General features: G+C 40.9%; 1 protein-coding gene across 1 annotated transcript; it reads left to right on the top strand.

Annotated features, from left to right (window-relative positions):
- Window positions 1–6,378: 6,378 nt before the first annotated feature.
- LOC108115472 lies at window positions 6,379–17,077 on the top strand. Its single transcript, XM_017226932.2, is given in 4 exon segments — window positions 6,379–6,613; window positions 14,126–14,180; window positions 14,238–14,319; window positions 14,375–17,077. Coding segments are annotated over 4 exon segments (2,154 nt in total). The 5' UTR covers window positions 6,379–6,384; the 3' UTR covers window positions 16,163–17,077.
- The last annotated feature ends 1,020 nt before the right edge of the window (window positions 17,078–18,097 follow it).

Here is an 18,097-nt window from a genome sequence, read left to right as displayed (position 1 = left end):
TTCATAGCGTATATTCACGTTATAGTATTATCCTCGGATCGAATCCAAATCAAAATCGAATCGAATTGAATCGGGCTCGGGCCTGTATATATATCTACACATGTGTGTGTGGTTGTGTGAGTGCCAATTCCGAGTGTGTGTGAGTGTGTGCGGAGTACATATGTAATAGGGCCATGAAGTTTTATTGAAAAACGAGGCAGAGACAAGGCGAAAAGGCCATAAGAATTGGGCCCGTAACCCCTTGACAAACACCGACACGCCCCTTTAGAAGGAGTCTTTGTGTAGCTGTGAAAAAAAATAAAGAAAGAAAAAGAAATGCCCAATGCAAAAACTGTGCCCATGTGGCTCCAAATGGGAGTCACCCATTTGGTCGTAACGTCGTGCAGCTGAAAAAATTCCCAATCACAAATCTGTTGAGCAAAAATCAAAGAGGGTCGAGTAAAAACCTATATATAGTATATACACCTCTATATAGTCGGGTCTTTAAAAAATATATATAAAAAAAAAGAAAGAAGAAATTCATTTGCGGTGACAAAAACAAAACGCAGTGTGCGAAAAAATCGGGCCAAAATGTGCGAGCGTGAGCGTAAAGTGCGTGGGTGTGTGTGAAAGGTGTAAAAAATGTACATTCTGTGAATTGGCCACATAAAAAAAAAACGAAAAATAAAACGAGTAACGAGTATAACGACAGACGTTATATTTAGAGCCGATTCGTAGTTCTTGTTTTTGTTGCCATTCCGTTTGCCACGTTCAACTAAGGCAAAAACTTAGGCCCCAAAATGCCCAGAGATCTCGACTTTGGCTCAAATTCGAATTCCATAACCGATTCCAATACCGATTCCGTCACTGCTTCCGACTCCGAGACCAGCTCCGGTGATTCCGGCGTTGGCAATAGCAATATTCCCGGGCAGCAGCAGCAGCATCAACACTTTTATCAGCATACAACGCGCCCACCCACGCTGTGAATCCCCAATCCCAAGGATATCTGATTCAGATCTCCAGCAAGCACCTGCAAGCGCCACTGCAATTAGACGCATATAATCCACAAATCAATAATAATCACCAAATCAGCAAAGTAAGCACCGCTTTTCGTTTGTTCGAGCCACACACGCCAAAAACATAAAGCCAAAACCAAAAACAAGTGTAAATAGAATGCACACAGTCGAGAGCTTTTGTTTTGACCGCCAAACGTAGCACGCCTATCGCCGCCAAATAATCGATATTCGATTGACATTCAATTGCAAAGGGGTGTAGTTTTATAAATTAACTCATTTTTGCTTTAATACTATTGAATAACAAATATGATTTTTGTAAGAAAAGATAACATAATTATCGAAAAGTAGACGATAGTTTCGATAGGTCATGCTTATATTAGATATCATAATAGAAGATAGACTTTTCAATAAAAATGTTGTTTCTCTTTAGAACTGAGTTGTTACTGTGAATACATATACATATGTTTACTTCTCAATTTTTTTACTAACATTAACTTAACTGATTTAAAACTCTTGATTTAGTAATATTGTTAAGCAATTGGATACATATTATAACTCAGACGTTCCTATTAAGTTGAAGTTTTAAAATTTAAATGCTTACCTTTGCTGATTGCTTGGTGCCCAGCTTAGTAAGGTATTCTAATAATTTTATATTTGTTTTGACTTACTTATGTATGTATATACTAAAACAATTTACATTACATTAATATATTTTGGGTATTTAATTATAGGACTATACGAATTAAGAACACGACTATTTGCCTTTGTCTCTAAAAATATCACTTAAAATAAGATCGTCTTTAGAGGTCGGATTTGTAATTTCAAACTGTGAGTTCGTAGTTCGTTAGTTCTTCTGAAGAAACGTAATTCTACCTATGAAAAATAGCGGACTCCATAGAATTATTGTTCCTTTCGAGTATTATCTGAACTTCCTAGATAATCGTCAAATAGAGAGCCAATCCGTTTTACCTCTCTCGGTTCGAAGAGTCCAGGGTTGTCACTTTTTGGTTGCAATACAAGTTTGGTGACTTGTTGAGCTATTTCCTTTTGGTAAAATAGATTTCAGTGTGGATTGTATGCTGAAATCTTCACTGCCTATCACAAGGATTTCGTTTAATTAAATGATTTTTAATTGAATGTATAAAAAAATATGGAAAGAAACTGTGCTATAAATCTTTCCCTTTGTTGTTCGCTTACATATTTTGTTTCAAAACTAAAATTCTTTACAAGCATCTAACTTTTTCTTCTCAAATATTGGTTTGTATATTAATTTCAGATTTCTGACAGCTTAAAGTCCGACTCTAGGAAACATTTTAATATTTATGTATTCATACGTATATCATGTATATGATTTATTACTTTACTAGTCTAATACTTAATCTGACACATATATAATTATATAAATAAACCATTTATATTCAAAAAATTCATTATTGTTGTTGTTAACAAGATTTAAATCCGCGCCCCATTTGGGTAATTTTCTCTCCAGCTTGCAGTTTTCGGAGAGCGTCGTCGAACCGAACGAGGCAGTTGGAATGAAGTTTGAATGAAAAACGTGAATACGAATTTTGCTTGTGTTCGTGCACACGAATTGCCAACGTGTATGTGTATTGGTTGACGTCGAACTAACGGGTGCTTCGTGACGTCACTTATTCCTCAAAAATTTCCAAAAAATATTTTTTTTCAAAACAAACGAATTCTTTTTAGTTTTATTTTTTTAACGGTTCTATTATTTAGGATATAATAAATGATCGGTAAAAATATTATTATTTCTATAATTTTTACCGCTTTGTCAAAAAAAACTTAGAAATTTTAAAAGCTTAAATTAAATACCATAAAAAATGTTTAAAAAGCGCGCGAAGGTGAGTTTCGGTTTTTTTTTGCGCCGGCTACATATATCTATGCTCTTCTGCCGCAAGCGCAGTTTATGGGTCGAGTTAACAGTGCCGTTTCCCTCGCACATTTCACCTCGGGATCCAATCAGATGTTCAGTGCCAACTCGACGTCGAACCAAAATGACAGCGCTGAGCGTTCGACGTCAGAAGTCGGTGGCTCTATAAAGGTTACTCTCCCCACAAGTCATTCGATGCGGTCTGAAATCAGTCGTTAAATAAAACAAAAGACAACGCAGCAGGCTCGGCAAATTAAATGTAATTAAGTGCATTTAGGTTTTTATGCTTACGTGATTCGATTCTCAATTTTCCGGTTAGCAAAGTGCCAGAAAGAAAACATCAGTTCCCCCCCATTTCTTGGGAGTTTCTTCTTTTTAGGGAATTTCGCGTGTGCTGTCATCGGAGTATTCATTGTGTTTGCGTGTGTTAGTGGAAAAAGCATGGTGGCAGCTCCACCACATTTGTTATGTCAATAATTAGCAGAACTAAAAACCAAAAAAGAACGTAAAAGATGCGTTAAGGTGTTGATTAAAATGGAAAACTTTCTCAGTGTTCCCTATTTCTACATTTCCCCGAAAAGAAAAACATTGCATTTGGCAATCACATGGAAAATTGATTTTTTGCCAAATGCGCGAGCATTTCATGTGTTCTTTTGTTTGTTTTGTATTTTTGGTTTCTTTTTTTGGGGAATTCAACTGGAGAGAGCGATGTGTTTGTCAGTCCAATTGGATTATGCCCGAACCGGGCTTTGTCCAATTGCCAGATTCTTGTTGGCGCTGTTGTCTCCTCTTTTTGAATTACATTAAATATTTAAAGCATATGCAAATTTGAACAGTGGCCCAGTAAAAGAAATAAAGTACCTTTACCTGGCCGCGGCCGTAACGCGCTTCCCACTGTTGTTGGTGTTGTGGTGGTTCGTCATGTTGTTCTTGTTGTAGCTGTTGCTTTACCCCTGCCCCTGATGACACACCTTCGGCTCCTTAGTTCTGTTGAGTTAGCCAGAGATGAGAGAGTCCACTCATTTAACACACTTTTATAAACAAATTGTGGATACTTTCCGAAAAATAGGGAGTTTTTAATCGAGTTTCTAGATTTTTTTTAAGATATTTAATAATAAAATTAAGCTAATTCATGTAATCAATAAAAGTTCTGATAAACAAAATTATTCGTTTACGCCATTTAAAAATGGAGTTCCATTAAGGAAACTAGATATTTATCAATAAAGAAGGATTTGAAGAAGTTTTCCCAAAATAAACTTAGAAGAAAGAATGTCTAATCCCGATAATGTAACACCTTCGTCCTGCCCGGCGGCTCATCTCTATTTGACAGCTTTTGCCCGCTTTCCCAACCGCCTTTAGTGTCGTGTAAATCGTTTTGTGTGGTAGAGGATACCTCTTTTACTTCCTTTTTTTGGGGTCTGTGAGCCAAAGCCTTTTTTTGGTTTTTCCTCTTTTTTAGTATTTTACTGCTTACCCAAATACCGACACCCGAAATCACTCACACTGGTCGTGGTTTTTCCTTTGCAGCAGCTGTGGCTTCCATCTCCATGTTCCCATTTTCCCCGTTTTCCTCGATTCAAATGCATTTCGATTGCTTCGTTATGTGAGTGCACTCAACTTGGGAAAAGGCGCGTGTGTGTGTATATGCGTGTATATGTGTATACTTGTGTGTATGTATAGGTGAAGGAAGAAAGATTCTTAAACAGCGTTTTCCTTGATGCCATGTGTCTGCAATGCAATGCTTGTCTATCCTGCACCGTCTCGTGCCTTTTCCTAGCTGCTGTTTCCATTTCGCACGAACGCTTTCCCGGGCCAACAATCCCATGTCCTTGTCACCCTTCCTCCAAAATCCGCCCATTTTCCCCCGCCCCCTTTTGGCCCACTTGGGCGACACGTGCTCATTATGCCGCTTCAAATTTTACTCCACTTTTCGACTGTTCGCTGCCGTGTGACTCCTTCTGCAGAGTTTCCTTGAAGCTGTGTGAACTGCAGTTTCAAATATATGACATAAAGACAGACACAAGAAGTTTTAAATTTAAATGTTTAATTTTATTAAGCGTCTTCAGTTTTGGTTTTCATATTTAGATGGAGCTAAAAAAATATATCTTAAAACTGTTAATATCACAGCACAATTATTCCACCTTCTTTTTTATAAAATACTTTCTAAAATGTTACTTAGCAATGTTACTTGCTAATGCAATATGTTTATTTACCATCACAGATTAAAGTAATGTAGAAAAGGCAGAAACTCAGGGCCATCTTAGGTTTATATCCCTAATGAAATTATAAAATTAATGAAACCATTTAGGGTAATAGAAATGAAGCCACTCAATTCAACATTTGGTGTAGCCTACTCCTCATTTGGTAAATGCTTTGAGGGGTCACCTCTGGCACATTGATAACCATAACAATCTCGTTTTGCTGTTTGCGCTTGGCAATTAAAAACTTGTTGATTGTGGGCGCTCCCAATAGTACGACTCTCTGTTCTCACTACTCTTAATAGCAACTACTAATTGAGATGTTTCCACGCAAACAAACTGAAGCAACACCGCCCAAACACTAATATTTGATTTATTTGAACAAGTCAGAGAGGAGTCTCTGGGACCATAAAAGGTAGCTTAGGTTGAAGATCTAACTGGTCAGTAAAAATCTTTTTAGCAATTTATTGGACCTTCATATATAATAAAGACCACAAAACCAACAGTATAATCAACTGGAAAGAGTAATTTATATATAACAATGATTCAAATGTTTAACCAAAATAATGTTGAAACATTTATTCCATTGAAATGAAAAAATTGATTTAGTATAATGGTTTCTGTTTTTAAAGGCCGTTAATAGTACTTGTATGTAGTTAAGTTGAATAGTTTTAAGTCAAAAGTGCTTTCCCATTACTAACCGACTTTTTCTTATCTCTTTGTTTTCCAGTTGCTGATAACGTAAACAAGTGGCAATAACATAGAATAAATTAAACCGGCAAAAAGGTTTGAAAGGCCAAAAGTGAAAGCCAATCCGCTGTGAAAACCAGTGCAAAAGTCAACAACTTGTGGGAGTCGAGTGCTCGTCCTCGAGTCCTTCAGTCCTTGAATCCTGTCAGTGTGTTAAGTGCATTAAGTGTGCCAAGTGTGCGTGTGCGTGTGAGTGCGTCCGGATACCGGAGAAGCCACAACGTCGTCCACAAAACCATCGACGTCGACTGCCGCCGCCGCCGCTGCTGCTGCTGCCGCTGCTGCAGGATCAGGATCAGGTGCGGGAGCGGGATCAGGATCAGGAGCGGGAGCGGGATCAGGAACAGCTCCAGGCCACCAGAGGAGCGGCGGACGGAGCGGCCAGCGACGTCGCAGTAGCAGCAGTAATCCACACGCCGGCACAACGAAAGCGACCAGCGGCAGCGGTGGAGCTGGCAGCGCCGGCGGAGGAGGAGGCGGTGGCGGCGGTGGAGTCAAGCAGAGCGTCAGCCGAAATAGCAACATCCGGAGCAGCAGCTCCAATAGCACCATGGCCTCGGCCAATCACCGAGGTGGCGGCGGACGTGGTGGCGGTGGTGCCGTCGCTGGTGCCGGAGCTGATGGCAATGCGATCGTTGGTCTCCAGATTGGTTCCGCCTGGTTTCAGCGTAAAATCAACCTGAGACCGCAGCATCGTGGCGTCCATTTGGTCACCGAGGAGATACTCCGACAGATGCCGGAGTTGGCGCACTTCTCTGTGGGATTATGTCATATGCAAAGTGAGTAAAGACTATATGTTGCTGGGTTTCTTCTTAAGAAAGATTTTCCTTTAAGATATTACCAATTGGTTTTTTTTATACAGAAACTTGTATTTAAACAGCTGGCCGAAAGAAATCCCTGCCAAAATAGTATCGCTTACATTATTTCCGCGGTTTGGGGGGTCGTTATTTAGCCATTTAGCACATCTTTGGCACCTTTTCGGCTGCGCCTTCCTAAGTGATTACCCGAAATTCGGGGCTCAAATGTCAGTTAATCGTGGGGAGCAGCTGGGAAATCTTTCTCTTCTATTTTCGCAGCCACTCATTTTCCATCGCATCCATCTTATTCCATTCCCTGCCGATGTATACACTTCGAGTTGGTTGGAAATGTAGTACTTTAATCTATCAGAAGAAGTCATCCATAAGGGTATTCAGACTCTGGCAATAGAAAACTTTCCTGACATTACATTTTCTTTGTTCGGATTGAATTTCTCGAGGGGAATCTCTGTGCTATGGCCAAGGCGTTTGCATTTAGTTGAAAGTTCAGTTGGACAAACAGCGAAATGTGGAACTTGCATACCAAATCAGCACAAAATGTCGTTGAATTTAGAGAAGTAGCAACCGAAACTTACAGGATTTGCAGGATTTGAACGAGGCTGGCTGGCTGCCCCTGCTAATTTGTGCTAGCCAGTAACTGGGTTAAACTACACAGATCAACTGACTGACTTGGCCCGGTCACTCCTTTGTGTCTTTCGTTGGGACCCCGAAAATTGCGATTGACATTTGAAAATAGTCGGATTTTTCGTGTGACTAAATCGTGTGGCTGTGACCTACATATACAAGAGGTCCTGCCAAACTAAAGTGTTTAAACTATTTCCTACGTGAAAGGCGAATCGTTCTGTCAGATATTCTATGGAAAACAATGTGATTTTCAAGAATATTAAAAAATGTTACTTTTTCAAATTATAAATAACATTTGAATGACCATTAGTCCACTGCATTTTCTCACTTATACCTTAAGTGCAATGTGTCGCTTGACAGGATGTCCACACACATCAGACGCCAAGCGATTTGAGTCCCTGTTGAAGTTTTATATTCCTTTCCTCGGAATGCATTCGCAATAATCTCCGGATTGCAGTTCTGCCAAGTATTTCTTTTTGTGCGCTGCCACGGCTGCACTTCGCACACTAATTCTCGTGTGGAATCCCCGCTTTCCAAGTAGATACACTGGAAAAAATTAGTATATACACCATAGAAAAAAGAAAAGGATAAAAATTCATAGTTTGAACTTTCTTACAACCCAGTTTTGCCTTAACACCTGAAGTAAATGAAACATTTTTAATTTAAATAATCCTAATTATCTAAAGCTTAAGTATCTCTGATTTAGTTAACGCCTTCTTAATATTGGTGGGCCCTTCAGTGATAGTTTGAACTGAAGTTAAACAGTATTCCTTACAGTGTAGGCTAGTATAGCACTAAGACGACGAGCAGGCAGCGCAAACAGAGAAACAACCTCCGTAGTTGGCTGCCTTGGAGGCAGCTTCTTGTTGACAGTTCGCATTACAATGCCAGGACGCGTTCCTCCATCCTGCGGCTTTCTGTCTCCCTCTCTCCGGTTCTCTCTACCCATCTCGTTCTGTCCTGGGCAAATAAATAAAATCGTATCATAAAGCGCCAGTTGTGGGGGGAGAAGGTCGGAAAAATGGAGGGGCTTTAGCCGGGAGTTGGCCTGACTAAAGTGAAAAGCAATCGTCGTCTTAGTCGCAGTCGTCGCTCATGTCTGCATGTCATGGTCTGTGGCTATGGCGTGTGAATGCTCGAGGCGAACTTTTCCAGCCCCCTCCCTATTCCTTGAGCCTCATCCCCTCCCCCATTTTGGTATTTTCTACTTCCATGCCAGCCCCCTATGCTTTGCGTTTGCACAGAAAAAAACTATGCTTCTTGAATTTAAAGAGCTAAGGAGGCTTTTCAATTTTATTTTTAATGAAAAACTGAAAAAAATAATATTAGTTTCGTAAGCATTTGTACTTATTATAGAATGATTTGAAAATTAACTTTTCTGATATCATATTTAAGCAATGCGAAAGGCAAAGTTCTTAATAATAAGAATCTTTTTTTAGTTTCGTAAAATATGTAGTAAATTTTCTCTTTCCATTATGAAAACAACTATATAATTCAGCTTTTTCTTTAGAAAATGTATAACTTTTTTAGGGCAATATAGTTTACAGTTTTCCGAAGATAATTTTCTTTCTGTGTGGCTCACACAAATCGTCTTAGCCAGCACATTGCAGGCAAGTCTTTATTATTACGAACCTTCGCTCTTGCTTGCTCTTGTTCTCTCCTTTATTTTTTGCCAAATCAAAAGCACGTGTGTCCCTGCCCCTTGTCCCTACACCGAGCCCCCCTTTTAGTCAACCATGCTGTGTGCGTGTTTGTTGTCTGGGGTGCTCACTGTACGTGTATTGTTTTGTGAACTGTAAGCGGAATCTAATTGAGGTCAAGACATGTTTATTGATTTTCTTAAAAGGACTTCCTAATTAGACACACTTTACTAAGGGAAGCTTAACCCCTCCTCCTCTCCGTCCCTTCCCTTCAATGCAAAAAATAGTAAAAAATAGTAAATAAATGCAAGCAAATGAAAGGCGACTCTTTCTTTCCTTTTCCATTTTCGTCGTCTCTGCTCCAAGGAGAAGCAACAAAAAGTTAATTTCCAGAGAAAAAAAGGAAAATAATTTCAAAGCAACCTTGCCATATGTTGTTGTCTTTTAGTATTGACCTCAATAGCCCCCCATTTTCCGCCACCCCACCTCCTTTTGTTTCTATGGGGAAAAGCGAGGAGAATGGGGAGGAGGAAAAGTGGCCAAGAGGGCACACAAATCACAAATACACAAAAATATAAGCCAAATGTAAAGGTAACTTGTTAAACACAACAAAAAGTAATGGAATGCGGGGAAATGCTGAAAAATGATATATCCACCCGGGTTCCGACTTTTCCACCTGAGCCAGGCAAATATTTCCCCTCTATGCGACTTGGTTTTCCTTATTTCTTTTTTTTTTATTAATATTCATATGTGCGGCAAGGAAGGTCGTCCGCTTATAGAACCGAACCCTACTGACCACACAATGCCCCATCGGGGTTTTCTGTAACCCCAATATAGAGGGGACCTCGGAATATATATATGTATACAAATATATATATTTTTATGTGTTGGGCAAAGCTAATTGCCTGCCTGGGGGGCAGTTGATGATTTGTTTTGGCTTTTGCTTAATCTCACATTTAAAGGTTAGATTCGAAGGAAGTCAAAGTAGATAGAAATCGGGAGGTCTATTATTAGGTTTTCTAGAATTTTGGAAGCTTAAAACAAGTTCTTGGTTTGAGATTAAGAGTTAGGTGCTTTAAGGCCTCCAAATTTATTACTTTTAGACCAACAATATATTGTAACATCATATCCTTTAACATCATATTTTGCTTTGTGGAGCACATCATTAAAGTAAAAACTTTAAGAAGTCCCTTGATCCACGATACCATGTCCGACTTCATGGAGCCGCTGGGTTAGAGGACTACAGTGGTGGGAGGTCCATCCTCGACAGCAATTTGCTGCATAATCGCAAGATCATATAAATGGCTCAACTTCAATTTATAACCCGCGCATATTTTTCAGCCAAACCGAAAGAGCTGCAAGAGCACAGCACAAGCACAAGGGAAAGGACTCTGTGCGGAGTGTCCTTTGTGGAGGAGCAACACCAAATAAATCAACAGCCAGCGAAAGCGAAACCAATTGTGGGTGGGGTAGGATGGCTCTATAGAGTCGGGAGTTTTCGGAGCCTTTAACATTAGGGATATATTTGTGTGGGCGTACTCGGCCATTTCTCTTTTTGCTTTCGTGACGACAGGGAAACTGCGAACGAAGGAAAAACAAAAACGGGGAAAATGGAAAAAGTGGAAAAAATGGTAGAGGAAGAGGAAAAAGGAAAACAAATCGTGCCATGTGTGTGTCATACTTTTGGGCTTCCGTTTATTCTTTATTCTTATTCCTTTGTTCCTCCATTTTGGCTCCTTTAGCATTAAAATTGCTCGCTTATGAACCGCAAAATGCTGCGCTACCCAATAAATCAATATTATTTATGCAAAACGAGCACGCCAAAGGTTTTTCTTGCCTTTTTTTTTGCTCGTCCTGGCCCGCTTTTCCGATTTTCCAATCGTATCGGCATGTGCTTGAACTAGTTTTATTCCGTTTCATTCCGGTTCTCCAGCACCTGACACAAAAATAAGAATAGCCAACCACCGATTTCTCACTGTGTTCAGAGATTTCTGGGCTGGAGTCTTAGGATAAGCGTGAAACTCAACGGCTATGTAATAAGAAGGTTGATGAATTTAAGCATTTCCTTCAGCTTTACATTATGTAATGCGCACACACACACACACATCTGCACTAACCGCACACTCACGTGCTTTTTGGTGGCGTACAACGGTGGACAAATAAATGGGATTAATGTTTAGAAATTACATAAAATTACCATATAGTATTAGGTTATGATGGTGTTATTATTATGATAGAGCTAAAATAGGTTTAAAAAATGCCTACTCAGGGGTTTTAACTTTAGGCATTCCAATAATTTAAGCATATTTTAAATATGCAATACAAAAAGGGTTTTTGTTTGTTTTTTTAGATTTATTCTGGATTGGTTTATTCCTTACAAGAATCTTATTAATTATTCCCTACTAGGACTAAGCTAGGAGCTTCCAGGAATTTCCTCTATATCCTTGGGAACCAGAAACTCGACCGCTGCTGTGCGGGCGTATCTCAGTCTGAGTGCGTGTTTGCATGAATATATGAATGAACACAGCCAGCTGAGCTGAGTCAAGTTGAGTTGTGTTGAGTCCATTGTTAAACACTGGGGTACTCCTTCGGTTGTGTTTGTGCCTGTGTGGGTCCGTTGCGGTTGTATATATGCAGCTGGGTGTGGTTGTGTGTGTTCTCCCTCAGCTTGTTTGTGCTGTCAGAATGTTTGACTTTGTATAATAAAAAGGCCTCTTTAAAAACATTAGCAACTTTTGTAGTGCCTAAACGCCTGCTACATGTGCCTGTACCCAGGACACAGGCACGGCTTCACCAACCCCCACCCAAATCCACCCGATGCCACCCACTCCGACACTCACACACACACACACACAGTCAACTAAACATCTAAACAGCCGGCCAAAACGATGCCACCTGCTACTTAACTATGCGTACTGCACTGAGAGAAAATCTAGTGATGGGATTTGAGGATAGTGTTGAGGAAATGTTTTCAAGAAACAAACAAAACTCACCACTAAAGAATAGTTTGATTATCATTTTAATATTAAAAGTTATCTTTTAATTTATTGGTAATCTTATTTTTTTATGTACGAATATGGGATATATTTTTTTGTAAGCACACTAACGTTTATTAGCGCTCTGGGCACGTTGGCAATGGCAGCCGTAGGCAAACATAGAATCCCCTCCCTGCAAGCCACCGTGTTGCCGACCACAAAGCCCATAGCTAAATCATATTAGTGGCATCCTCCGCCTGGCCACCAGCTTAACGCTCCGAAGGAGCCCTTTAACGCCTACTGCCTGCGTTCCATTTGTGTTTGGCGTTTGGTGCAATGGAAAAAGTGTCAGTCGAGTATTCCAGGCGGATGCGCCAGTTGAGCGGGCTAAAAAGTTGGGGACACGGAATAAATGTGCACGGAATGCGGGCAAAGAAAGAAAGAGATGGCCAGAAGGACGGTGACAGAGACAGAGACACGGACAACTCCAAATGCCACTCAAAAGCAGCATTGCAGACACACACAATTATGTTTAGACCATTAACATATTTCAGATGGCGCTGGTGAAGGGCACTCGGAGAAAAAAGTTAGCTTTTTAAGTAACCTCTTTTAATATTAACAAATATACCATATAAGATAGTTGGAAAGTAAAGTAGTTTTTCAGCTTCTTAAAGCATGCAGTTATTTTTGGGAAGGTATTCCATGACATTAGTTGATTAATTTTTATATGCAGATATGTGGGATATATCCCTCCGTCGATATAGACCATGTTTATAGGCCAACCAAAAGATTTCATGTCGTTTCGTTCCTCATCCTCATTCTTCGTCCTGGTTACCATTACCACTCTCATTCCCAATCAAATCCCATCCCGCAATCAATTTGCAAATTTGCTGAGCCCCTCCCCGCGTCAAATGTCACTTTGGTTTCATTTTCATTTGCATTGTCCGAGAGTGCATCCCCGCTGCCCGGATTTGTCCATGGGTAATATTTAAAATCCTGATGCCATTTACATATGTTCAACATGACATAATCGCCTCGGAAATTATTTAGAAAGAAAGTGGGTCTGGGCTGTGCGTTTGCCAACGCGATTTGCCCCTTTCTGAAATCGGAACTTGGACATGTGTGTCTATATCTAAATACCTACATATACAAGTATGTGATATTCACATTTCAAGTCTCTGCTCGGGGCCCGGAAAATTACATCTCTGGGATTTGATAATAAACTAATTTTCGCTCGGCTTCTCCAGCTGCCAGCAGCTTTCTCTTTTATTCATGAATACGCAATTAGTGTGCAAATTCAAGTGTTTATCGTGTTGGTCGGCTATTTGTATATACAATATACCTATCTATTATTGAAACTAAATTCATTTGGAGTAAAATATTCAATTTCGAGTCGGCTTTCATTGCATAGCTTGACATTTTCAACGTTGGCAGTTTGCCAATTCCGAGCCGCCAAAAAAGCAGGCAATTATTGTTCAATTTTCAACTCCAAACATGCTCGTGTTTTGTGTTTTATTTCGGGTCATATCATAAATTTTTGTCAAAGAATTCCATTCGAAATGGCAAAACAAATCTGTTTCGGAATGAAAAAGACCGATGTTTGTTTCGTGATTGTATAATCTTTTATGGCTAAGCATTAACCTGTGATTAATTTGATATTTCTTCTAAAACCTTTATAATCTTTTAAATTTAAATTTTTGCAATATCGAGCAAAATGAATTTACTCTTGGAGAGTTTAGATATATTTTCTAAGTGGGAAAAACATTGCCAACGAAAGAAGAGATGAACGAACAATTAAAAGCCATCCCACTTAACACTTTTACAAGATGCCCCAAGCTTTACGGCCAATTAAAGGCTGACGATTTACTTATATTTTTCATTCTCCGCTTTGTACAATTGCTCCCAATTCATTGACTTTTCCACTCCAAGTAATGGGAATTCCTCCCCAGTTAAATTGTCCATATCATACATTCCATGTCTTGTCACATAACTCATGATGGATTCATAATACCTTATCAGAAGCAATAGCATATCGAAACACAGCGAGTGTGGCCAGGGGCAATACATTTTGACTAATTGGCGTTACAACTCAATTGGAAATGCATGGAGCCAATGTTGGGGAGCCAACGCCTCGTCGTGATGGTCTAATAACTGGGGGGCTAATCATTATAAAGATTATTATTAATCCCACAGACTAACTAATTGGCTTTGTTTGTGCGCTTGTTTCTTGCTTTCAGTTCTTCACACCTCGGCGAGTTTAGCGTTAAACGAAAGCTGGGATCCAGACGTCAGGTAAGTGGATGTGTTCGATTACTTACAATGTATCCTATCCGAACGATTGCCTTGCAGAGACGACATGGAGATGATGTTGAATAAAATAGTTCCCGAAGGTTTGCCCTACAGGCATTCGTGCGAGGGACCCGATGATATGGTAAGGAGTTCTATTGATTACAAAAGATCTATTAATTAATTCAATATCCTTTTAGCCTGCGCACGTGAAGGCCTGCTTCTTGGGCAGCTCCCTGACAATCCCGATCACCGATGGCAAGCTGTCGCTGGGCACGTGGCAGGGCGTTTGGCTGTGCGAGCACCGCGACCAGGCCGGATCCCGGAAGCTGGTGATCACACTAACCGGATGTCCGCGCGAACAGGCCCGCAGTCCGCTGTCACCCGTCTCGCCGATCGCTAGCACGTCCAGTTAGGGGCGGCCTCGCTCCACCCGCGACAGCCGGTAATCGCGGGGGAGCGACAATAATGCCATCATTTCGTCGAGGCGGCTGATACTGCAAAAGAACTTGGCTAAGGCGAACTTGGCCCAGCAGCGGGCGGCGGCGGTGATTGCCGCCGGTCGGGGTGGTTTGGGCGGTGGCCATCAGGATGCGTTGGCGCCACCCAATATCCCCGGCGTGGAGACGAAGACCGGCCGCCTGCTGCTACGCCAGCAGCTGCACCTCAATCTCAATCTGAATGTGCAGGAAACGTTGCGCGATGGCGTCGACATCGATGATGTGGACGAGGATGTCGACGAGGACGAGGACCTAGACCTAGAAACCGTCACAACAGTGCCTCTTAACAATGAACAACTTAATGCTAAGGTCACCACCACAACATCCAGTTCATCAGCAGCGAGCAGTGCATTAGCTAAATTCAATCGCATCATTGACTCCACATTGGAGCGGCCACCCGTGGCCGTTGATTACTCTGGATTGCCCAAGTTGAGCAGTGCCACATTGCAGCAACGCTTCAACCTGGCCTATCCGGAATTGGTGACCCAACAACAGCAGCAGTCGCTGCAGCAGCAACATCAACATCAACAACAGCAACATCAGCAGTTGCAGCTGCAACACCAACACCACCAGCTACATGATGCGGCCAAGCAGATCAGCAACCTCCAGGGTAACCCCAGATTGGATCGTGGAACGGACGCCGTTGTCAGCACACCATTAACACTTCAAGCACCCAAATCTCCAGCAACGGCGACGGATGAACAGCTGGATCCGGGAAATACCCACAACGTCCAAGACGACGACGATGATCATCCCCACCACGACGAGGATAATCAAACGAAACGAAATGATGTGCATTATTTGTTGAAACAGTTAAATAGTTTTAGTGATATAGAAGAAATAGAAATTGTTGATATGAAGCAAAGAGGTCAGCGGCCGCCGATGGCGTCCAGTTCGTTGGCCACCATGATGCCGCCACCCTCGCCTGCACCGCCGGCCTCGCCATCCACGCAGTCACATCGACTGGGGCCGCGGTTCGCCTCCGGCGATAGTTCGCTAATCCTGCCGCAGCACCAGTTCGACGACTACCTGTTCGAGTCCTGCCACTACCTGGAGACAAACTACTTTGCCGCCACCTACCGCACTGCCACCATGGTCGAGAGCAGCTCCCACGAGTTTCGGCACTCGACCAACAGCAGCTCGAACAGTTTCGAGCTGCACGAGATGGAGCCGCCCAGTGTCATCTGCAAGGCGGGGGCACCGCCACCATTGGTTGCCTCTGGTCATCCTGGTAATCCGCCGCCGAGGTATCAATTCGAATACCAGACGGAGACCCGGCTGACCACCAGTGGTGTGCAAACGGAGCTAACCGTCGAATCGCTGGCCAAGATGAGCAACTGCAGCGGGAGCAGCTCCTCCTCTGCGACGACGAGGGCTCCTCCCTTCTTCCGATGTTGCTACACGCCCATCGATCGCTGGCGGGAGAGGAGGCAGCAGCAGAAAAGCTCCTCCTCGACCGCCGTCGCCCAGCCGCCCAAGGACGTCTGACACTGGGCGTGGCAGTCCACTCGGAGATCCAACATGTGCCTGGCTAACTTACTTCAGGGATGCAAGCCGAGGGAATATTGGGATGAGTTCAGAATTTATAGATGTGGTTCGGTTCAGAGGGTTAGAGTAGAATTTTTTTGTCTTAAAGTAAGGAAGATCTAAGGAGATTTTCTTCGATTTCAATTCTTCTTTTTTAATGCTAATTTTATATCCTTGCCAATCACTAAAAATCTTAATTCTAGAAACAATGTGTTCAGATAAATTTCTTCAATTTGATTTTCTTAAAATTCAAATATGTAATCATTATAAAACGAAGACGTAAAAGACCAAACCACTAGCCTTATTAGGATGGTAGGTTGAATTCCTTAACGGTTTGCATCCCTGTTATTTTGGTCGCTGTTCTCATTTGCGATATCAACAAAAGATTCCATTTCGATCGACAGTCGATACACGAATCACGAATCCCTAATCATTGGATGGAAGTTCATAGTTGTACAATTTATATATGCTAAAAACGTAAACAACAAATGTTAGTAAACAATTTTTTATACACACACCAGCTACACACACACACACACAGACATTCGCACATTTTTGCAATACACCAAAGTAATTGATTTGGAAATTTGTATAAATAAATACATAAGAGTTGTTAGGTGTTTGGCATATAACTCGGTTAGCGAAATAACAATTTATTATTGATCATTGAATTTGACAAAATGTTCGTCTTTCTTTTCTAATAACTAACCAAGTTCTATGCCAAGCATTTTACTTACAAGCTGAACTCAACTTAGGCCTAAAGTTGTATTCGAAAATGTTTCAACAGAGGAAAAATATTGTTAAAAATGAAATGAAAACGTAGGGGACGCGAGAGCTTGTATAGTAAGTTGATAAATAAAGTACTATAATTGAGAATCATGTTGATATATAGTGGTCAGATCAAATAGATAAAAAGGCGCGCACGCCGAAACCTTTGTTTTTAGTCTAGATTCCTATTCCTCTCGCTTTACCAAGTCCGGTTGGTCTGTCTATATATATGGTACTTCTATATATATAGTACGTAGCATTGAACTTGGAAAATTATTAGCGTGCGCGTGGGTTAACCTGATCCCCAACAATGGATCTAAAATAAACATAAAACAAAAGCAATTGTTACATCAATTAGACACTATATTCTGTTGACTTATCATTTAAGCCCACTTATTTCGTTTCGAAAGTCTAAGCTTTTAAGGAATTGTTGTTAGAGCACAAGAGATATACTGGCTATACAAGCAAACCAAATACGAAACGAATCAACTCTTAACCAAAACCAACCAAGAGCAATATTAGTTTTTAAAATCAGTTTGGATTTGTCAATTTTGTTGAGAACATATATGCAAGTAAAATACGAGTACATCAAAAAAACTATATCACTAACTTGAATAAGCCTCGAGATCACGCTTTGGTTTATCGGAATAATAAAAAAAAAAAAAAAAATAAATAAATATGCGCAATTGGAACACCGTCTAAAAAAACTGAATTTATTTCACCAAAATTTCACCCGCTGCTCAACAAATGAACTGAGACACATTCTGGTTTCAGGACCTTCGGCTGAGTTCTTCCTGCAGCAAAGTGCAAGATCTGGTAAATCTGAGGGAGAAAGATCACAACAAATGAAATAAAAACCAAACAAATGCCTTTTACATGCCCACACGTACACTACAAAAAAAGAAAAAAAAAAAAGGAAAGAAACCCGAAATGAAAAGTAGCCCAAGAATGGTAACCAATGTTAGTCAATAAATGCGCTGAGCAACATGCAAATGTCTGTAAATCACAAGCGAAGCGAACTAATTTATTTCAAATATATATATCAACACGTTGATTATGTTAATCATTAACGAACGACATAACAAATAAGTTGTTATCAAACGAGAAAGTAACAGTTATTGAGGGCTA

This window comes from Drosophila eugracilis, unplaced genomic scaffold (assembly GCF_018153835.1).
Source record: "Drosophila eugracilis isolate 14026-0451.02 unplaced genomic scaffold, ASM1815383v1 contig_1197, whole genome shotgun sequence".
Taxonomy (NCBI): Eukaryota; Metazoa; Arthropoda; class Insecta; order Diptera; family Drosophilidae; genus Drosophila; species Drosophila eugracilis.
The sequence above is the reverse complement of the archived record's forward strand: the minus strand, read 5'-3'. Positions and strand labels throughout refer to the sequence as shown.